Raw genomic sequence first — 24,693 nt, 5'->3', positions numbered from 1 at the left:
CTCATTTCTGCTCATTTTGCCCTTCTACCCAGTTAATTTTTCTCTTTTGAATTAGGTCTATGACATCACACTATTAAAACAGACTATCTTGAATCCTTCTTAGCTCTATTTGGGGAAACACTTTTCCCTGCATGAGGCATCATTAGAATTACAATTTTTCCTCACTGCAAAAGTCCTTGGCAAAGGGAGGTGCGGAGCAGTTGAGTCAGGAAATTATGATTCATGTGGGGAAAAGAGACTTCCTGTTTTTACATAGGGCTTAGAAGGATTCAGCTAGTCTGTTTTTAATCACATGATGTCATAGACATAATGGAAAAGAGAAGAATTAGCTGGGTAGAAAGGCAAAATGAGCGATTGTAAGTACACAGTGCTATATAATATGATAATATGATGATTGCAATATATTAAGAGGAGAAAAAGTTTGATATGAGTGCTTCTGTAAAGAGATTTTCTCACCATTTGTTGAGAGATGAATATCTTCTTACTGGCTAAGTAGTAGGTGAAGGAGAACAATGCAGCTCCTGTTATCTTCCCTGCTCTTTACTGAGACTGAGCCAAAATGGTCCTAAGAGTCACAATTGCAGCCTATACTACAGGCCTGGAAAACACTACATTACACAACTGTCAAGTAAGACGCATATGAACTAGAGAGATGACTCCTAATACATGGTTCACGGCAAACCAAGAATAGGATCCTTTATACTTTAATTCGGAGACTCAAATATTTGCACATAAGGATTTAGCTGAGAAGCTTTTAGATAATTTAAAGAATCCAGGAAGTATTAAATATATTAAGAAATAAGAGAACAGAAAAATGTTGTCAAAATGTTGATACGTGCCTGAATGTTTATCTGACTCGCATTAACTTCCCTATGAGCTTAGAGAGGACTTGACCAGTTTTCACCCTTGTGTTATTCTCGTTGCTTCCCTAAGTGTTTGTTTTGTTTTTGTTTTTTTAAATTCGCCAGAGATATGGGACTTTTTATTTGATGCCACTTATTATGGCCTTTATAAGGTGACGTTGCTTACAAGGTCATAATACAGAGTAGCCTAAAAACACCCACCCGAAAAAATCCTGTGAGACATGGTCCATTGGTGAAGACCAGAAAAGTTAGCACTAAGTATAAAGACCTGAGGAACTCTCAGGCTAGAGATGAGGAAATAAATTTGAGTTGAATTGAATTCTACAAAAATCCACACTTTTCAAAATGGTGATTTTTTTGTAATTTGCTTCAGCACAGTTTCAGCAAAATGGCACTTTACAGCTTCTGGCCTCCAGAGATGAGGTTTTGAGACAGACATGTGACTGTTGCAGCCAATTACTAGTGGTGGTTAGATACAGCAGTCATGCATTCATCGCAAAACCTCATTTCTGGCGGTCAAGATCCGAAAACCACGAGAGAGATCTAGGAAGTGGTGGAAGGGGATCATAAGGGGATGCATTATTTTAGTTTATTTTGTACTACTTTATACCTTTTGTTTTTGCATGAAGACCTTGTTATCTAAACATATTGCACATTTTATTAACATACATTTTACCTATTTATCGATAATTATGTCTTTAACATAGTTGGAAGATTGCCATTGGAATGTTCCCCCTAAGAAAATAAGTGGAGAGACAAACATGCAGATCAAGACACATTTAAAGGTAAACAGTAAATTGACAGTCACTTATGGTCATGGGCAGATCTACCATAGTATGGGATAGAAAAAAAACTAATTTTAGGTGATATTGTCATTTAAATGTGAACAAATAAGATGACGTAATCATTTTTTTGTTTTAACACATATCTTACCTGTTAGTCTTGATCTGAGGTCATCAAAATTTCATTATTTAGGATTCATCTTTAAACTTGAGTCACACTGGAATTTTAAAATGGAAAAGGTCAATTTACCCTTTGCCATTATGTGATGTACAAGTATGTCATATTTGGTGCCGGTGTGTGAGACGGACTCATGAGCTAGCCAAATCTAAGGCTCACATCTATGGGTGCCGACTGTGTCGCAGAGCTTACACCCACCGGTATCTTTTCCTGTCCTGAAGGTTAAAGTCTTTAGAAACCATAACCAATAGTGAATGTGGTTAGACAGAGAGGGGCAGCCTGTACTATGATCCTATCCAAGCCCATTTGTCTGGCAACTTCGTACTAATTTTAAGCCCTGACCCAGATTACATTTGTTATGATAGTATAGCAACTCACTTAGGAAATTAGGTAACACAGTATAAACTGCAATTGTACATACTGTACATACTAGAGATCCTGACCCCACAGTCACCAGTGGTTCCTGCATGAGCTGAGCTAGCCCTAACCACAGACTAGATGATGCAATTTGGACCATTTCTGGGCAGCTGAAAAGACTGCAGAGAAAGACAATAAAACTGATAAAATACTTATTTATTAGTAGACATGATGGATATTTAAAAAATTCTGTTTGTATAATATAGAGGTTACCTTTACTTAAAAAAATTGCACTTTCAGTCTTCAGTCTTCATTACTTCATTCATTTTCAGACCCCCTAATATACAGTTTTCATCCATCCTAATCCAAGTTTCAGATTATCTCTTGTGGAAGTGGCTCTCCTGTAATACAGACTGGATGCGAGCTCTGTGTGTATCAAGGGTGATGATGGTTCCATCATCAATTCAGTTCTAATACTTTATTTACTTTTCATGTAATTTCTGTTGCTTGTTGTCTATGCCCTCTCTAAGACTGTAGATACTTTCTCCATTCTCCACATTGTGAACATTTGTGTACAGCTCTCTCCCCTCCCTGCTACTCTCTCAGGCTGAGAGAATGGGGAGGAAGCAGAGACAGCTGTTAGAACCTGGAGCAGGATCTCGGACAGAGTTGTAACATTTGTGACTTACAGATACTCTGCAGCAGCAAAATGGTAGATTTATTTACTTTATTTTTTTAAGACAAAAGGTTCAAAGGAACAAAAAATACTTTGTGGAAAGTTACACATAGTCTTTAATTTATTAAAGGAGCCGTCTCCTTTCAGGAAACTTTTCCCTATGTGCACAGTTCTTTGTTAAAATGAAAACTGTTATTTACAGTACTTACCCTCCCTGGGTCCAGTGCTTTGTCTCTGCCATTATCCTAGTGTTGTTTGGTTAAAATTGAGACTTAATGTTGACATTGCTGCAGTCAATCACTAAGCTCCGCTCAGCAGTTCATGCCATTTACATCAGCAGAGCCACTGAGCTGAGAAATTGGCTGCAGTAAAGTTGAAGCATATTTTTGGTTTGACAAGATGTTTTGTTGCATTTGTCCCATTTTGTGATACTATGACTTCTTGATCCATTTTTATTACACTTTTTGAGAGGTGGAAATAATACACCAATCCTAGATTTCTTTCTTTCTTTGTTCTTTTAAACCCTATTCACTGTAATTAACATATTAACTTTACTTTAAAAGGGTTAATACACCATTATGACAATATCACATCTGTGCAGGTATATATATGTCCTTCATGATCAGCACTGTTCTTCCTTCTGTATGCCAATTGAAAACCCCTTCCCGACCTGTGACGCCACGTAGGCGTCATGAAAGTCGGTGCCAATCCGACCTGTGATGCCTATGTGGCGTCATGGAGGGATCGCGTCCCTGCAGATCGGTTGAAAGGGTTAACTACAACTTCCCCCGATCTGCAGGGACAGGGGGAGTGGTACTTCAGCCCAGGGGGGGTGGCTTCACCCCCCCCCCCCGTGGGTACGATCGCTCTGATTGGCTGTTGAAAGTGAAACAGCCAATCAGAGCGATTTGTAATATTTCACCCATGAAAATGGTGAAATATTACAATCCAGCCATGGCTGATGCTCCAATATCATCGGCCATGGCTGGAAACCCTGATCTGCCCCCTGCCACTGCCACCGATCGCCTCCCCAGTCCTCCGTCCTGTGTTCCGCTCCCCTCCGTCCGCCTGTCCGCTCCCCCGTCCTCCTGTCCGCTCCCCCTGTGCTCCGATCCCACCCCCGTGCTCCGATCCCACCCCCCGTGCTCCGATCCCCCACGCCGTGCTCCGATCCCCCCTCATACTTACCGAGCCTCCCGGTGTCCGTCCGTCTGCTCCATGGGCGCCGCCATCTTCCAAAATGGCGGGCGCATGTGCAGTGCGCCCGCCGAATCTGCCGGCCGGCAGATTCGTTCCAGGTACATTTTGATCACTGTGATAAAACCTATCACAGTGATCAAAATAAAAAAATAGTAAATGAACCCCCCTTTATCACCCCCATAGGTAGGGACAATAATAAAATAAAGAAAATATATTTACTTTTATTTTTCCACTAGGGTTAGGGTTAGAACTAGGGTTAGGGTTAGGGTTAGGGCTAGGGTTAGGGTTAGAGATAGGGCTAGGGTTAGGGCTAGGGTTAGGGTTATAATTAGGCTATGTGCACATGGTGCAGATTTGGCTGCGGAACCGTGGCTGATTGGCCGCTGTGGATTCGTAGCAGTTTTCCATCAGGTTTACAGTACCATGTAAACCTAAGGAAAACCAAATCCGCTGTGCCCATGGTGCGGAAAATACCACGCGGCAACACTGCATTGTTTTTTCTGCAGCATGTCAATTCTTTGTGCGGATTCCACAGCGTTTTACACCTGTTCCTCAATAGGAATCCGCAGGTGAAATCCGCAGATGAAATCTGCACAAATAAAACACTGGAAATCCGGGGTAAATCCACAGGTAAAATGCAGTGCATTTTACCTGCGGATTTTTCAGAAATGGTGCGGAAAAATCTCACACGAATCCGCTACATGGGCACATAGCCTTAGGGTTAGGGTTGGAATTAGAGTTAGGGTTGGAAATAGGGTTAAGAATAGGCTTGTGGTTAGGGTTATGGCTAGGGTTAGGGGTGTGTTGGGGTTAGGGTTGTGGTTAGGGTTAGGGTTCGGATTAGGGTTGGGATTAGGGTTAGGGGTGTCAGGGTTAGGGTTGTGGATAGGGGTGTGTTGGGGTTAGGGTAGTGATTAGGGCTATAACTAGAATTGGGATTAGGGTTAGGGGTGTGTTGGGGTTAGTGTTGGAGTTAGAATTGAGGGGTTTCCACTGTTTAGGCACATCAGGGGTCTCCAAACGCAACATGGTGCCACCATTGATTCCAGCCAATCTTGCTTTCAAAAAGTCAAATGGTGCTCCCTCCATTCCGAGCCCTGACGTGCGCCCAAACAGTGGTTTACCCCCACATATGGGGTACCAGCATACTCAGGACAAACTGGGCAACAACTATTGGGGTCCAATTTCTCCTGTTACCCTTGCGAAAATAAAAAATTGCTTGCTAAAACATAATTCTTGAGGAAAGAAAAATGATTTTTTTTATTTTCATGGCTCTGCGTTATAAACTTCTGTGAAGCACTTGGGGGTTCAAAGTGCTCACCATACATCTGGATAAGTTCCTTGGGGGGTCTAGTTTCCAAAATGTGGTCACATGTGGGGGGTTTCTACTGTTTAGGAAGATCAGGGGCTCTGGAAACGCAACGTGACGCCCGCAGACCATTCCATCAAAGTCTGCATTTCTAAACGTCACTACTTCCCTTCCGAGCCCGGACGTGTGCCCAAGCAGTGGTTTACCCCCACATATGGGGTATCAGCGTACTCAGGACAAACTGGGCAACAAATATTGGGGTCCACTTCTTCTGTTACCCTTGTGAAAATAAAAAATTACTTACTAAAACATAATTTTTGAGGAAAGAAAAATGATTTTTTATTTTCACGGCTCTGCATTGTAAACGTCTGTGAAGCACTTGGGGTTCAAAGTGCTCATCACATGTCTAGATAAGTTCCTTGGGTGGTCTAGTTTCCAAAATGGGGTCACTTGTGGGGGGTTTCTACTGTTTAGACACATCAGGGGCTCTGCAAACGCAACGTGACGCCCGCAAACCATTCCATCAAAGTCTGCATTTCAAAACATCACTACTTCCCTTCTGAGCCCCGACGTGAGCCCAAACAGTGGTTTACCCCTACATATGGGGTACCAGCATACTCAGGACAAACTGGGCAGCAACTATTGGGGTCCAATTTCTCCTGTTACCCTCGTGAAAATAAAAAATTGCTTGCTAAAACATAATTTTTGAGGAAAGAAAAATTATTTTTTATTTTCACGGCTCTGTGTTATAAACTTCTGTGAAGCACTTGGGGGTTTAAAGTGGTCACTGCACATCTAGTTTAGTTCCATGGGAAGTCTAGTTTCCAAAATGGGGTCACATGTGGGGGAGCTCCAATGTTTAGGCACACAGGGGCTCTCCAAACACGACATGGTGTCCGCTAACGATTGGAGCTAATTTTTCATTCAAAAAGTCAAATTGCACTCCTTCCTTTCCGAGCCCTGCCGTGTGCCCAAACAGTGGTTTACCCCCACATGTGAGGTATCAGTGTACTCAGGAGAAATTGCCCAACAAATTTTAGGATCGATTTTGTCATGTTGCCCATGTGGAAATGAAAAAATTGAGGCTAAAAGACATTTTTTGTGAAAAAAGTACTTTTTCATTTTTACGGATCAATTTGTGAAGCACCTGGGGGTTCAAAGTGCTCACTATGCATCTAGATAAGCTCCTTGGGGGGGGGGTCTAGTTTCCAAAATGGGGTCACTTGTGGGGGAGCTCCAATCTTTAGGTACACAGGGGCTCTCCAAACACGACATGCTGTCCGCTAACGATTGGAGCTAATTTTTCATTCAAAAAGTCAAATTGCGCTCCTTCCCTTCCGAGCCCTGCCGTGTGCCCAAACAGTGGTTTACCCCCACATGTGAGGTATCAGTGTACTCAGGAGAAATTGCCCAATAAATTTTAGGATCCATTTTATCATGTTGCCCATGTGGAAATGAAAAAATTGAGGCTAAAAGAAATTTTTTGTGAAAAAAAAGTACTTTTTCATTTTTACGGATCAATTTGTGAAGCACCTGGGGGTTCAAAGTGCTCACTATGCATCTAGATAAGTTCCTTGAGGGGTCTAGTTTCCAAAATGGGGTCACTTGTGGGGGAGCTCCATACTTTAGGTACACAGGGGCTCTCCAAACACGACATGGTGTCCGCTAACGATTGGAGCTAATTTTTCATTAAAAAAGTCAAATTGCGCTCCTTCCCTTCCGAGCCCTGCTGTGTGCCCAAACAGTGGTTTACGCCCACATGTGAGGTATCAGTGTACTCAGGAGAAATTGCCCAATAAAGTTTAGGATCCATTTTATCATATTGCCCATGTGGAAATGAAAACATTGAGGCTAAAAGAATTTTTTTGTGAAAAAAAGTACTTTTTCATTTTTACGGATCAATTTGTGAAGCACCTGGGGGTTCAAAGTGCTCACTATGCATCTAGATAAGCTCCTTGGGGGGGTCTAGTTTCCAAAATGGGGTCACTTGTGGGGGAGCTCCAATGTTTAGGCACACAGGGGCTCTCCAATTGCGACATGGTGTCCGCTAAAGATTGGAGCCAATTTTTCATTGAAAAAGTCAAATGGTGCTCCTTCCCTTCCGAGCCCTGTCGTGCGCCCAAACAGTGGTTCCCCCCACATATGGGGTATCGGTGTACTCAGGACAAATTGTACAATAACTTTTGGGGTCCAGTTTCTCATTTTACCCTTGGGAAAATAAAAATATTGTTGCTAAAAAATCATTTTTGTGACTAAAAAGTTAAATGTTCATTTTTTCCTTCCATGTTGCTTATGCTGCTGTGAAGCACCTGAAGGGTTAATAAACTTTTTCAATGTGGTTTTGAGCACCTTGAGGGGTGCAGTTTTTAGAATGGTGTCACTTTTGGGTATTTTCAGCCATATAGACCCCTCAAACTGACTTCAAATGTGAGGTGGTCCCTAAAAAAAATGGTTTTGTAAATTTTGTTGTAAAAATGAGAAATCGCTGGTCAAATTTTAACCCCTATAACTTCCTAGCAAAAAAAATTTTGTTTCCAAAATTTTGCTGATGTAAAGTAGACATGTGGGTAATGTTATTTATTAACTATTTTGTGTCACATAACTCTCTCGTTTAACAGAATAAAAATTCAAAATTTGAAAATTGCAAAATTTTCTAAATTTTCGACAAATTTCCATTTTTTTCACAAATAAACGCAAAAATTATCGACCTAAATTTACCACTAACATGAAGCCCAATATGTCACGAAACAACAATCTCAGAACCGCTAGGATCCTTTGAAGCTTTCCTGAGTTATTACCACGTCATAAAGGGACACTGGTCAGAATTGCAAAAAACGGCCAGGTCATTAAGGTCAAAATAGGCTGGGTCATGAAGGGGTTAACAGAACAGTACCATCCAACTACCACCCAATAACCTGCCTTACAACAACATGGAAACTCCTGTCAGGCATCATAGCCACCAAGCTACAGAACCATATGAACCAGCACATGAATTCAGCTCAAAAAGGCATTGGAGCCGACACCAGAGGCTCTAAGCACCAGCTCCTAATGAATAGAGCAGTCTCTCAAGACTTAAGATCCATACAGACCAATCAGTACAGCCTGAATTGACTACAGGAAAACCTATGACTCAATGCCACACACATGGATCTGTGAATGCTTGGCTCTCTACAATGTCAACAGGAAATTTAGAACCTTCCTCAGATACTTAAAGTGAACCTGTCACCCCCAAAATCGATGGCGAGTTAAGCTCACCATCATCAGGGGCTTATCTACAGCATTCTGTAATTCTGCAGATAAGCCGCCGATGTTACCTAAAAGATGAGAAAAAGACATTAGATTATACTCACCCAGGGGCGGTCCCGCTCCGATGGGCGTCTCAGGTCCGGTACAGCGCCTCCCATCTTCATTCCATGACGTCCTCTTCTGGTCTTCACGCCGCGGCTCCGGCGCAGGTGTACTTTATCTGCCCTGTTGAGGGCAGAGCAAAGTACTGCAGTGCGCAGGCGCCGGAAAGGTCAGAGAGGCCCGGCGCCTGCGCACTGCAGTACTTTGTTATGCCCTCAACAGGGCAGACAAAGTACGCCTGTGCCGGAGCCGCGGCGTGAAGACCAGAAGAGGAGATCATGAAATGAAAATAGGAGGCGCCAGAGCGGACCTGAGACACCCATCGGACCGGACCGCAGCGGGACCGCCCCTGGGTGAGTATAATCTAACCTCTTTTTCTCCTCTTTCAGGTAACATCGAGGGCTTATCTACAGCATTACAGAATGCTGTAGATAAGCCCCTGATGACGGTGAGCTTACCTCATCATCGATTTTGGGGGTGACAGGTTCCCTTTAATAGGGCTATGGAGAACAACATTGGAAGTCAACTCAAGGCAACTAGCACAAGTGACCATCAAGTGCGGCATATTCCAAGGTGATGCGCTGTCCTCATTGCTGTTCTGTATAGGCTTGAACCCCTCAGTCAGATAATTACAGAGTCAGGCTATGGATACAAGTTCAAAAGTGGAAGCACCATCAGCCACCTCCTCTACATGGATGACATCAAGCTGTATGCAAAAAAATGAACGAGACATCAATTCACTGATCCACCTGACAAGGATCTACAGCGAAGACATCGGGATGTCCTTCAGACTGGAGAAGTGTGGCCGGTTGGTAATAAAGAGAGGCAAAGTAGTCAAGACTGATGGAGTGGAATTACCAGCAGGGTACATTGCAGATGTACAGACATGCTACAAGTACCTCGGCATCCCACAGGGATACGGTAACCATGATGAGGAAGGCAAGGAAAGCAGCAACATCCAAATAGCATCAAAGGGTAATATAGGTCTTGAAGAGCCAGCTCAATGGAAAGAATAAAATCTGCGCCATCAATACATATGCCCTGCCAGTTATCAGATACTCTGCTGGCATAGTGTGCTGACCAAAAGAAGAGATAGAAGCTGCAGATGTGAAAACATGAAAACTCCTCACAATGCATGGAGGTCTCCACCCTACGTCTAGCACCCAAAGATTGTATACCAACAGAAAAGATGGGTGGTTAAGGCTTGATAAGCATCCAAGCCACCATCACGGATGAAATAAGGAGTTTCCAGGAATACATCAGAAAAATGGCACCAAAAGATGAGATGCTGAGAGAAAGCCTAAGGCAGCAACAACAACAGATCTGCACAATCTGCAACATGATGCTCGTATTGTTAGGATTAGAAATAGTGCTGACAACAGGGTTGCCACTCTGTTAGGTCCACGGTACAAGAGTACAAAATTTTGGAGTATCGAAACTCGCTTGTAGACAATTTTAACAGTGGTTTTCCCCAAGACAGCAGTAGACTTAGAACCCGGGAACGTTGAGTCGTAAACGCAAAAACATTAGCAGCAGCAGTGTAAGTGGTATAAGCAATTTCTGTGAGTCGTTTCACCCATTTTTTAGACCAGCCAATGCACCAGCAGAATAGAGTACAATACTGACAGGTTGGTAACAACTGGAGAGGATGGTGCAGGAATATCTCGCGCTTGCCTTCAGGGGGAATTTGGACCCTTTTGCATTTTGGTTTTCCAAAATGGAAGAGTGGCCTGAGCTCGCCTCTCACGCCTTGGAAGTTTTGTCATGCCCAGCAGCCAGAGTTCTCTCAGATCATGTCTTCAGCACTGCTGGTGGTGTCCTGATGGATAAGCGCATCCGGCTGTCCTCGGAAAGTGTAGAGCACCTAACTCTCATCAAGATGAACAAGTAATGGATCTCCAACAACTTTTGCACCCCAGTTGCAAACTGGGCAGACTAGGCGATGTTGTAGGTTTTAGTGTGATGCATTGATCTTGCATTATTGCAGTCTGAGACACCTTTGTCATGGCTTCTGGGCCTGCTGTTGCTACTGCTACTGATGTTATAATGCTTTTAATTGTGGACACTTCAAGTTGGGTCTCCATCTGGTGGATTGCCTGTAGTGGAAGGGGTGTCAGAAGCCCGTTATACTATTTCTACTCTGGGAAAATTGATGCCACTTTAGTGGTGTGTGACAATAATTTTTTTAAATGTGGAGACTACAAGTTGGGTCACAACCTGGTGGGTTGCCTGTGGCAGTAGGGTTCCCAGACTGACAGCAAGGAATTACTTTCAGTCAACTACCTGTGTTACTATCCTTAAATGTTTCTAACATTTGTGGTCTACCAAGCCGATATTTGTGCCCCCTTGCATGAGATATTAGGGCTCCCAGCAAAGCAGGCTTACACTGGTCCCTCACCCATTTCATCTTAATTTAATCTCAAATTTAAAACTATAAATGCTGGCCCAAACCCTGATACCTCATGCATAGCCCATGGCTGAATGCTGCTGTGCAATTATCAAATTTACTGTGGGTCAATTGATGCCACTTTTCCTGTTGTCTACCCCTAATTTTTGGAAATGTTTGGACTCTAAGTTGAGTCTACTTCATGTGTGTTACCTGATTTTGGCAGGGCTCTCAGAGCACCAGGTCTACATCTGACATTCATCCATCTGTTACTGATCGATGTTTCAGCTAGAAATGATGGAGTCCTGACTCATGCATCCATGCTGCTCAATTATACTATTTGTATTCTGGGTCAATTGATGCCACTTTACCTGGTGTCTGACCCTAATTTGAGCTGTTTGGGAGTCTTATGGCCCCTGTTAAGGTGCTGTCTATGCATTTGGTTTTGCCTCCCATTGAATTCAATTGGGTTTGAGTATGTCAGACGAACTGTTTGGTCAACTCTAGTCTTTATTCAAATTTTAGGCAAACATATTTTTTTAAAAAAACACACTTAAAAAAATGAGTGTGGGCAGGAGTTTTCACTAGTGCCATTTCTGGATAACTTTATTACATTTTTTTTTCGGGGCATTGAAAAAAGACAGCAATTGTGGTATTGGTTTTTGTATACTTTTTTATAGCATTCACCATGTAAATTATGATAGTTTTATACTATGGGTCTATACAATAATAGTGACACTCAATTTCTATAATTTTTTATGTTTTAATTCTCTTATATTTTATGTATTGCTACTTTTACTCTTTTTTTGTGGGGTAATCATATTTTAAAGGCCATTTATCTGCTTTTAGAGCTGTGTGGTGCTTGGTTTTGTGTAATGAGCTGTGGCTTTTATTGGTACTATTTGGGGATATATATGACTATTTGATTACTTTTTATTTCATATATTTCTGTAGTAGGATGAAAGCAGGCATACACCATGCAAGATAAATAATGATACAGTGGGTATTTCCTCACGGGCAGGGGCTAACTTAGAAATCAAAGGGTCCTATAGCAAAAGTTCTAATTGTACCATCCCAGAAAAACCTTAATATTCAGTGGGGTCACAAAAGAGGATACCTCACAAGTTTGCAGCCCTTAGAAAGTAATTGAAAAAAAGAGAGCAAGAAGCCGCACCAACAGCTGGTTTATGTCACCTGCACACACTTATTCTATGTCCTCATAATGCGTAAATGCCCATGCAGATATCGGGTGCTCTCCATGAAAAAATCCAAACTTGAAGTACAACAGTCTATTAGAAAATGCGAGCACTCACCATCCGCTAAAATCCACTTCTTTATTATGACATGTAGTCAAAAGGCAGGACGAATCAGGGAACAAACGTGATGGTGAATGCTCGCATTTTCTAATAAACTGTTATACCTTAGAAAGTAATATTCCTCCTATTGAAGCCCTTAGATTGCCCTTTCCTCACCCCCATAAAGTATGAGGCCAAAAAACGTGTCCCCTAAACACAGTATGATATCCCCACAGCGAATTCCTCCTCATTAACCTCCACACAGCGTATGATGACCCTACTTAACCCCCTCAACTCCCTTGGCAAAGTATGGTGACTCCCTCAACACAGTATAATGAGCCCCACATCATCATCCATACAGAATTTTGGCCTTGGTTATAGGCTCAAGAATAATTAACTTTGCATAGTCATCCACACAGGATAAGGGGCCCCACATAGTCCTCCATACAGTATAATGGGACCCACATAGTCTTCCATACAGAATAATGGTCCCACATAGTCCTCCATACAGTATAATGGGCCCCACATAGTACTCTATACAGTATAGTGGGCCGGGCCCCACATACTCCTCCATGCAGAATAATGGGGCCAAAATTGTCCTCCCTACAGAATAATGGGCCCACAACTGTATCCAGGATGTGGATACAGTTGACAGTGCGATGCTGGGTGGCGGGTGTGGGGACCAAATATAATCCGGGTGTCACCGGCCAAATATAATCCCCATGTTTGATATGTATGCACTACAAGTGTCTCTAGTCTGGACAATGATCTGAGCTAAACACATCTCCTGAAATAATGCAAAATAAAAGTATGCTTAAAATAGCGGTTGGACATACCATTGGTGCATCCTGTGCTCCCAAACAGGAGCTCATGAGATATGGGGGCCAATTTCCACCTGTAAAGCAGCAAACCCCTTCTGTTATAGACCCATTATTGAACTGCAAACGGCCTAATTTCTATTCTTGTACAGGGGCCTTTTTCTCTCTGTTTTCGCCCCTGGCTTAAAATTTATGTGACCTTTTCAGGCATCTCCAAACTAAAACTCCAAGGATTACTATATATTTTTCAGAAAATTGGCCAGGAACGATTTTGTTCAAGTGAAGTCTCACCGTGCAGATTCCTTCACAAATAAACTTCGTACATGCCTCTAGGACACTTTACATGTAATGTTATTCTGAATTTCTTCATTAACTTCATCTAAAGTTTGCTGATTGAATTACCTCCTTGCTTTAGAATAACCTCTATCATCGGCGAGTCAAAAAAGTCAACAATGACACAGGTTTGGGAGAGGAAAATCAGTACATTCTGGAGAGCACAGAGTCCTTTCTCTTAAAGGTAGTGTTCTATTTTTTTCTTTAATTAATGTTAAGAAATTTTAGAAAGAAGAATATGCAGCGTTTTAGCATTCTTGTATTAATAATAGCAAGCTGTTCTTGTTTACCGGCACCAAGAGGACATGCTAGAAGTATGTGTGTCTGGAATGATGGACTGAGGTCTAAGGGGTAAGGTTTCTCCTTATGGAGAGTGACATACCAGCTGGCTTGTGAAGGTAAGGAGGCTTATTCACCATGCAATGCTCCTCTGGGAAATTTAATATGCAAATTGCCTCTTCAGAGAAAAAGAAGACTTGAACTCTATAGCGTCACCTATTGGAAGTAGCGATCCTACAAGTCACAATCAACCCTTTAACGAGTCTTGCAATATGACTTAGGATTAGGGCTCATACTCACTTGCGAGAAACTCGGATGAGTCTCGCATGTTAATACCCGGCGCTGCACCTGGCACTCAGGAGCGGAGCGGAGCGTGCGGCTGCATGTATTCCTATGTGGCCGCACACTCCGATCTGAGTGCCGGCAGCAGCGCCGGGTATTAACAAGCGAGACTCATCTGAGTTTCTTGCAAATGAGTATTAGCCTTAAGAGCCAAATCAGTATCTCAATTCGCAGACACGGTGTTTCGGGCTGTTGTCCTTTGTCAGTGCGAAGCATGAGAACTGATTTGGCTAGGTGAGAGGCTCTGGACACTAAGAATTTGTATTAGTCTATACCTGATGAAGGAACCTGCATAGTCTCGAGAGCTTGCAATTTGTTACCAACTTTTCAGTTAGCCATTAAAAGGTATCAACCACTGAGGACTCTCAATTCCAAATATTATTCTATCTACTGGCTAACACGGTACAAATATATATATCTTTCCTGGGTCAGAAATTACCATGAATTCATAACTCATTTTCATGATGTACTGTATATGTAATAAGATCCTTAGATAAAATCGTTATAATGCAGTTATAAATCATGTGATTGTTATCCGTGCAGTCTCAGCAGAAGACAGCTGTTGAAGGTGACAGCCCTGCTGATCAGAACGCTCCGTCTACTGTACTGGGTGAAGAATCTAAAGAAAATGATGGAACATGGACTTTATCAGCATATAATACAACTCAAGCAGAAAATACAAACCATGAGCCATTACAGAAAGGTGGAAAAGTAGATGAAAATGCTTCAAGTACAGATGTGGAGAATTTCTTCAGCGGAAATGGCAGTGGTATATGGAATGAGTCATCGGGGGATCTCCAAAACGGATATATAGATCTCATTGAAGATGAGGCTGAGAGGTTCTCTGATGATGAGTGCAAGATAATTCGAGGAAGCATAAATATACCTTATACAGCAAGGAAGAAGGTTTTTATGGTGTATATCTGTGGAGGATACCAAGGTAACAGAGAATAACTGTAATAGAAAGAAGTGATCTATTCACATATCTATTTACTTAAAATAAACCCAAGAGCAGATAGGTCCGAAAACCATAATATTCTGTGTAGTTGAAAAATGTATTATGGTCACCAATATGACTAAATTAAGATAAAAGCTAACATATTAAAGGTCATGCTAATGTGTATGAGGGCGTTGGACAATTGATTGTCAGTGGAGTTAAGGGTCCATAATGTCTGATTTAGGGCATTTTGGTCTCCCAGAGATAATCTGCACCCATATCTGTCTGGCAGCGACTCTCTCATTGAGAACACATGAGCGTTTGGCTGGGCGAGTGGACCTGATGGCTAATGGCCAAATGATCATCTGAACCTTCGTTCAGTCAACAACCATCTAATGTGTTTGGCGGGCATAAGAACCTCCTCTCTATAATGAAAACACAAGAGATATATCATTGCATGAATAGAAAGAAAATGCTTGAAGATCTGGATAAACAGTGCAATCTTATGTTTTTTATTTCTTGTGTTAGATTCCCACCCAGAAAGAAATGCATTATTTGTCAAGTCTTATCCGGATCTCTACATCTACTTTAAGGAAAGGGGTATTGCATTTCATATGATTGACCTGAGATGGGGCTTAAAGGATGGAGTCAGCAATGACCATGTTATGCCTTCACTACATATTAAGACTCTTCAGGAATGCCAGGATTCGGGGCACACAGCATTTTTTGTAAGTCTATAATGAGGAGGGATACGGGTGACCTAGGTAATGCTAAGTCAATAGACCCCCTTCTGCTGTAATTATCTCTTGAGGATCTGTCTTTACGGACCCTCTAATCTTGATGGTCTTCATTTAGTGCTTTGTAGGGCAGAAGTATGATCAGATGACTATGCCGGCTATTTTAGAAAAAGAAATATTTGAAGGGATCAAGTCTTTGCTGGAAACAATAAAGACAACAGCAAAACAGAAAGCTCTCACAGATGACTCCTCTGTGAAAGATGAAAGAACTCCCAATGACTCAGATCTTCAGCAGGACGCAGCAGATGAGATGTCAACACACGAAACTTCAGATGCAGAAAACATACGGGATCCTGAAGAAAAGGACATGTTTGAATCCACCCACAAAAAACTGTCCCTGAAGTATGACAGGGATCTTGTGCTTCTTACACAGTGGTTTAAATTGGATGAGAACTGTGTGCCGAGTGTGTACAGACTGCAGACCATAAAGTAAGTATGCTTTAATGTCACGGCTCAATGTATTGTAATGGTGATGGTAAGTTGACACACAAGAAGGTAATGGTTTAACCCCTTCACCCTGAAGCCTGTTATCAATGTTCTTGACCAGGCCAAATTTTCCAATTCTGACCAGTGTCACTTTATAACACTGGAAAGCTTCAACATATCCCAGTAATTCTGAGTTTGTTTTTTTGTGACACATTGTACTTTATAGTAGTGGTAAATTAAAGTCTATATTGTTTGCGTTTATTTGTGAAAATATCAGAAATTTGGCAAAAAGTTTGAAAATTTCTCAATGTTCCAACTTTTAATTTTTATGCTCTTAAGCCAGTTATAGCACATAAAATTATTAATAAATAACATTTCCCACATGTCTACATCACCATCATTTTTGAAACATAATTTATTTTGGTAAGGAAGTTGGAAGGGTTAAAGGCTTATCAGAAATGTCTCATTTTCTAACAAAATTTACAAAGCCGTAGGAACCACATCACATTTGAAGCAGGCCCAGATTGGTCATCTGCCGAGGCGGGCAGATGCCCGGTGGGCCGGCAGGTCTCCACTACGAAGTTCTAAGGGAAGGCCCCATGTGCACGCATTGTCTAGTTGCCTGTGCTGACAAGGGCCACGGCGGCCCACGTCAGTACGCGAGCACGGCCGCGGTCCTCGTTCATGCATGTGCGCGGCTGCTGCCCGTGTCAGCGCAGGCAAGTACGAAACGGCGCGCGCACACGGGGTCAAGTTACTGTAGATATTTGAAAAGGCCGCCATGGCGCCTGTGGGCATATGGCGCCTCCATCTGTTGCTGGCCGGCCTGTACCAGCTTCAGAGAAGACTGTTTTCCTCACCAATTACTGGAATCCTCCCCTCTTCACCGCCGATGCTGGACAAGACCCACCTCAGCACTTCATCCTCTCCCCATCTCAGGGACCTGGGTGAGTCCCAAGATGAATTTTTGCAATATATATACAGCAGTTGCACCTATATAATGTATATAGACTGCTGAATATACAATATATAGGTGATACTGGCTGCTACTGCTGTAAATAATCACAGTATCACCTATTTAATGTATGTACAGCAGTCTATATACATTATATAGGCAACACTGCTACTGATATGTATATACGTTATATATAGGTGAAACTGCTGTGTATTATATGTGTGTGTGTGTATATATACAGTACAGACCAAAAGTTTGGACACACCTTCTCATTTAAAGATTTTTCTGTATTTTCATGACTATGAAAATTGTACATTCACACTGAAGGCATCAAAACTATGAATTAACACATGTGGAATTATATACTTAACAAAAAAGTGTGAAACAACTGAAATTATGTCTTATATTCTAGGTTCTTCAAAGTAGCCACCTTTTGCTTTGATGACTGCTTTGCACACTCTTGGCATTCTCTTGATGAGCTTCAAGAGGTAGTCACCGGGAATGATTTTCAATTCACAGTTGTGCCCTGTCAGGTTTACAATAATAAGTGGGATTTCTTGCCTTATAAATGGGGTTGGGACCATCAGCCATCAATTGTGTTGAGCAGAAGTCTGGTGGATACACAGCTGATAGTCCTACTGAATAGACTGTTAGAATTTGTATTATGGCAAGAAAAAAGCAGCTAAGTTAAGAAAAACGAGTGGCCATCATTGCTTTAAGAAATGAAGGTCAGTTAGTCCGAAAAATTGGGAAAACTTTGAAAGTATCCCCAAGTGCAGTTGCAAAAACCATCAAGCGCTACAAAGAAACTGGCTCACATGAGGACCGCCCAAGGAAAGGAAGACCGAGAGTCACCTCTGCTTCTGAGGATAAGTTTATCCTAGTCATCAGCCTCAGAAATCGCAGGTTAACAGCAGCTCAGATTAGGGACCAGGTCAATGCCACACAGAGTTCTATCTAGCAGCAGACACATCTCTACAACAACTGTTAAGAGGAGACTTTGTGCAGCAGGCCTTCATGGTAAAATAGCTGCTAGGAAACCACTGCTAAGGACAGGCAACAAGCAGAAGAGACTTGTTTGGGCTAAAGAACACAAGGAATGGACTTTAGACCAGTGGAAATCTGTGCTTTGGTCTGATGAGTCCAAATTTGAGATCTTTGGTTCCAACCACCCTGTCTTTGTGTGACGCAGAAAAGGTGAACGGATGGACTCTACATGCCTGGTTCCCACCGTGAAGCATGGAGGAAGACGTGTGATGGTGTGGAGGTGCTTTACTGCTGGTGACACTGTTGGGGATTTATTCAAAGTTGAAGGCATACTAAACCTGCATGGCTACCACAGCATCTTGCAGCAGCATGCTATTCCATCCGGTTTGCGTTTAGTTGGACCATCATTTATTTTTCAACAGGACAATGACCCCAAACACACCTCCAGGCTGTGTAAGGGCTATTTGACCAAGAAGGAGAGTGATGGGGTGTTACGCCAGATGACCTGGCCTCCACAGTCACCAGACCTGAACCCAAATCGAGATGGTTTGGGGTGAGCTGGACTGCAGAGTGAAGGCAAAAGGGCCAACAAGTGCTAAGCATCTCTGTGAACTCATTCAAGATTGTTGGAAGACCATTTCCGGTGACTACCTCTTGAAGCTCATTAAGAGAATGCCAAGAATGTGCAAAGCAGTCATCAGAGCAAAAGGTGGTTACTTTGAAGAACCTAGAATATAAGACATATTTTCAGTTGTTTCACACTTTTTTGTTAAGTATATAATTCCACATGTGTTAATTCATAGTTTTGATGCCTTCAGTGTGAATTTACAATTTTCATAGTCATGAAAATACAGAAAAATCTTTAAATGAGAAGGTGTGTCCAAACTTTTGGTCTATACTATATATGTATATATATATATATATATATATATATATATATATATATATATATGTATATATATATATATATATATATAGTAAGATTGTACTTACTTACGGGTTGGGGAATACTCGCTTGGCAGCGATATAACACACAGCAAGACGTTTTCTTCAAAAGGTCAATTGGGTTTATTACTCCATAAACCCCAGTGGCGGAAAACACAAAACAACAATCTTCATAGCACGGCAAAACAAAGTAACAATGTTCACAGCGTAACTCTGTTCCATCAGGACTGTGACCATACACTCTTGGTCGAGTCCAATATTCAGGCTCGCTCTGGAGCCAAACCCACAGTCTGGTATTACCTGCTGACTCCTTGTCAGTCCACTGGGAAAGCTGCCCACGGGGATCACCAACTTGCCTGGGTGGCACACATTAGTTAGTCCAGACCCACCGGAGGACGGTAGCTTACCCAAGTTTCACTGTGCACTGCTCAGGGATCCGGTCCTATTCCCAGGACCTCCCAACACCAGCATGTGCTTTCCAGGAAGCCTACTCCCAGGTCTTCCAACACAGGAACATACACAGGGGCATGTGACTGTGACCCACACCCTTGTCATATTATGTACCTTGTAACCACACCCCATAGGTGAGGTATATCACATGGGATGATCACGTGATCATGACATCACTACAGGTCCTCATACTCCTGCAGGGAAAAAGGTACAGTGAGTGCCCTCACCCAGTGGTGAGGTATGTGGGTAGCCAGACCCCCCCATCTCTCATAGCTACCCGCAACCCGGACCCAGGTGCACTAAATGACATCTACAGTGCTTATGTGCTCTAATGACAAGATACACCGGGTTGCATCGCAGGGAGCATCCATCCCTGTGACACATACCTCCCATTAACCACAATGCCGGACACTGTCTCACTACCACATCCATGCATACCCATGGCCTCAATATGCCTCCGTGCGTATACTGGAGAGACCATGCAGCGCCCCCTACCTGTTACAGGGGTCACTGCATCACAATATATATATACACTCGCCGGCCACTTTATTAGGTACACCATGCTAGTAACGGGTTGGACCCCCTTTTGCCTTCAGAACTGCCTCAATTCTTCGTGGCATAGATTCAACAAGGTGCTGGAAGCATTCCTCAGAGATTTTGGTCCATATTGACATGATGGCATCACACAGTTGCCGCAGATTTGTCGGCTGCACATCCCAAAGATCCTCCATACAAGGCAGGATGGATCCATGCTTTCATGTTGTTTACGCCAAATTCTGACCCTACCATCCGAATGTCGCAGCAGAAATCGAGACTCATCAGACCAAGCAACGTTTTTCCAATCTTCTACTGTCCAATTTCGATGAGCTTGTACAAATTGTAGCCTCAGTTTCCTGTTCTTAGCTGAAAGGAGTGGTACCCGGTGTGGTCTTCTGCTGCTGTAGCCCATCTGCCTCAAAGTTCGACGCACTGTGCGTTCAGAGATGCTCTTAGGCCTACCTTGGTTGTAACGGGTGGCGATTTGAGTCACTGTTGCCTTTCTATCAGCTCGAACCAGTCTGCCCATTCTCCTCTGACCTCTGGCATCAACAAGGCATTTCCGCCCACAGAACTGCCGCTCACTGGATTTTTTTTCTTTTTCGGACCATTCTCTGTAAACCCTAGAGATGGTTGTGCGTGAAAATCCCAGTAGATCAGCAGTTTCTGAAATACTCAGACCAGCCCTTCTGGCACCAACAACCATGCCACGTTCAAAGGCACTCAAATCACCTTTCTTCCCCATACTGATGCTCGGTTTGAACTGCAGGAGATTGTCTTGACCATGTCTACATGCCTAAATGCACTGAGTTGCCGCCATGTGATTGGCTGATTAGAAATTAAGTGTTAACAAGAAGTTGGACAGGTGTACCTAATAAAGTGGCCGGTGAGTGTATATATATATATATATATATATATATATATATATATATATATATATATATATATATATATATATATATATATTATACACACACCGCAGTGTCACCTATATAACGTATATACACATCAGTAGCAGTATTGCCTGTATGATGTATATAGACTGCTGTACATACATTATATAGGTGATTCCATGATTATATACAGCAGTAGCAGCCAGTATCACCTATATATTGTATATACAGCAGTCTGTATACATTGTACAAGCAATACTGCTACTGTTGTGTATATATGTTATATATAGGTGATAGTGCAGTGTATATGTGTGTTTGTATATATTATATATATATAACATACACACACACCACAGTGTCACCTATATAACGAATATATGCATCAGTAACAGTGTTGCCTATATAATGTATATAGACTACTGTACATAAATTATATAGGTGATACTATGATTCTATACAACAGTAGTAGCCAGTATCACCAATATATCGTATGTACAGCAGTCTATATACATTATATAGGCAATACTGCTACTGATGTGTATATACGTTATATAGGCGATACTGCTGTGTGTATGTACGTATATATATATATATATATATATATATATATATACACACACACAGCAGTATTGCCTACATATACATAACATATATATATACATCAGTAGCAGTATTGCCTTTATAATGTATATAGACTGCTGTAAATACAGTGCCCACAAGTAGTATTCAACCCCCTGCAGATTTAGCAGGTTTACACATTTGGAATTAACTTGGCATTGTGACATTTGGACTGTAGATCAGCCTGGAAGTGTGAAATGCACTGCAGCAAAAAAGAATGTTATTTCTTTGTTTAATTTTTTTTTAAATTGTGAAAAGTCTTTTCAGAGGGTCATTTATTATTCAACCCCTCAACCCACCAGAATTCTGTTTGGTTCCCCTAAAGTATTAAGAAGTAGTTCAGGCACAAAGAACAATGAGCTTCACATGTTTGGATTAATTATCTCTTTTTCCAGCCTTTTCTGACTATTTAAGACCCTCCCCAAACTTGTGAACAGCACTCATACATAGTCAACATGGGAAAGACAAAGGAGCATTCCAAGGCCATCAGAGACAAGATCGTGGAGGGTCACAAGGCTGGCAAGGGGTACAAAACCCTTTCCAAGGAGTTGGGCCTACCTGTCTCCACTGTTGGGAGCATCATCCGGAAGTGGAAGGCTTATGGAACTACTGTTAGCCTTCCACGGCCTGGACAGCCTTTGAAAGTTTCCTCCCGTGCCGAGGCCAGGCTTGTCCGAATAGTCAAGGCTAACCCAAGGACAAGGAAGGAGCTCCGGGAAGATCTCATGGCAGTGGGGACATTGGTTTCAGTCAATACCATAAGTAACATACTCCACCGCAATGGTCTCCGTTCCAGACGAGCCCGTAAGGTACCTTTACTTTCAAAGCGTCATGTCAAGGCTCGTCTACAGTTTGCTCATGATCACTTGGAGGACTCTGAGACTGACTGGTTCAAGGTTCTCTGGTCTGATGAGACCAAGATCGAGATCTTTGGTGCCAACCACACACGTGACGTTTGGAGACTGGATGGCACTGCATACGACCCCAAGAATACCATCCCTACAGTCAAGCATGGTGGTGGCAGCATCATGCTGTGGGGCTGATTCTCAGCCAAGGGGCCTGGCCATCTGGTCCGCATCCATGGGAAAATGGATAGCACGGCCTACCTGGAGATTTTGGCCAAGAACCTCCGCTCCTCCATCAAGGATCTTAAGATGGGTCGTCATTTCATCTTCCAACAAGACAACGACCCAAAGCACACAGCCAAGAAAACCAAGGCCTGGTTCAAGAGGCAAAAAATCAAAGTGTTGCAGTGGCCTAGTCAGTCTCCTGACCTTAACCCAATTGAAAACTTGTGGAAGGAGCTCAAGATTAAAGTCCACATGAGACACCCAAAGAACCTAGATAACTTGGAGAAGATCTGCATGGAGGAGTGGGCCAAGATAACTCCAGAGACCTGTGCCGGCCTGATCAGGTCTTATAAAAGACGATTATTAGCTGTAATTGCAAACAAAGGTTATTCCACAAAATATTAAACCTAGGGGTTGAATAATTATTGACCCACACTTTTATGTTTAAAATTTATAAAAATTTAACTGAGCAACAAAACTTTTTGGTTTGTAAGATTTATGCATCTGTTAATAAATCCTGCTCTTGTTTGAAGTTTGAAGGCTCTAACTTATTTGCATCTTATTAAACCTGCTAAATCTGCAGGGGGTTGAATACTACTTGTAGGCATTGTACAATATATAAGAGATACTGACTGTACTGCTGTATATAATCTTAGTATCTCCTATATAATGCATGTACAGCAGTCTGTTAGTCTATATACTGTACATTATATAGGCAAAACTGCTACTGAGGTGTATATTCGTTATATAGGTGACACTGCGATGTGTGTATGTTATATACTGTACACGCACATATATACACAGCAGTATCACCTATAACTTATATACACATCAGTAGCAGTATCGCCTATATAACGTGTATACAACATTTGCAGTATCACCTGTATAATGTATAGACTACTGTATATACGTTATGTAGGTGATACTGCTGTGTATTGTTGCAGTATATATATATATATATATATATATATATATATATATATATATATCAGTTTCACCTATTTTATTTCACCTATATAACGTGTGTACAGCAGTAACAGTATCACATACAATATATAGGTGATACTACAACTATATACAGCAGTCACAGTATTAACTACCGTATATATTGTATATACAGTAGTTTCAATGTGATATATATTCAGCAGTCATGGTGCCTCCTATGTTATTCTGCGTACATCAGCCTCTGTCTAATATGTGATATGTGTGTCTCCTATGTGATGTATGCATCATAATATAGTATAATGCTGTCTTAGTTATATTGTAGAGTTGTATGTACTGTATGTATAGCATATAGTGTAGAGATGTTTATATAGTATGGCGCTGTGTATATAGTGTGGAATTTACTTTATATAGACTGCCACATCTCTACACTATATAGTATATACACTGCTCTATATTCCTTAACAAGGTAAATAATATGCAGCTGTGTATGTGTATATAATAGATTGTAGTATACTGTATATACTTGTGTATAAGCCAAGTTTTTTGGCACATTTTATTGCCCCCCTCGGCTTATACACGAGTCATTGTCCCAGAAAGACGGCGGGGGAGGGGAAGCAGCTTGTCATAGAGGCAGGAGCCGGTGGCTGTGGCTAAAGCCTGTGCCGCTGCTAAAGAGAAATGAATATTCACTGCGCTTTCATTTCTCTTATAGCGCGCACAGTTATAGCCGCAGCCGCTGGCTTCCAGCACACATCCTACTTATCTTCTCGGCGCGCCCTCGCTGCATCTCGTTCCGGCGCCAGCAGCTCTTCAGGCCGAGCAATCATGTGTCCCTGCTCATTAAGGTAATGAATATTCACCCCTCTCCACTCCCATAGGCGTGGAGTGAATATTCATTACCTTTATGAGCGGGGCCACGGTATGAGATGCTGCGAGGGCGCGCAGGGAAGGTAAGTAGGATGTGTTT

The 24,693-nt window shown here is 42.1% G+C and overlaps 1 protein-coding gene across 1 annotated transcript in view; it reads left to right on the top strand.

Annotated features, from left to right (window-relative positions):
• LOC143793014 (uncharacterized) overlaps window positions 1-24,693 on the top strand; it is a 195,081-nt gene that overhangs the window by 73,405 nt on the left and 96,983 nt on the right. Inside the window, exons 5-9 of the mRNA XM_077279566.1 lie at window positions 1,571-1,648; window positions 13,628-13,729; window positions 14,710-15,106; window positions 15,632-15,831; window positions 15,959-16,329. Of these exons, the coding sequence (XP_077135681.1) occupies window positions 1,571-1,648; window positions 13,628-13,729; window positions 14,710-15,106; window positions 15,632-15,831; window positions 15,959-16,329 (1,148 nt within the window). The remainder of the gene's footprint in view (window positions 1-1,570; window positions 1,649-13,627; window positions 13,730-14,709; window positions 15,107-15,631; window positions 15,832-15,958; window positions 16,330-24,693) is intronic.

The sequence above is a fragment of the Ranitomeya variabilis genome, chromosome 1, assembly GCF_051348905.1.
Source record: "Ranitomeya variabilis isolate aRanVar5 chromosome 1, aRanVar5.hap1, whole genome shotgun sequence".
Classification (NCBI taxonomy): Eukaryota; Metazoa; Chordata; class Amphibia; order Anura; family Dendrobatidae; genus Ranitomeya; species Ranitomeya variabilis.
Note: the sequence above shows the minus strand (reverse complement) of the source record. Positions and strands in the feature narration are given on the sequence as shown.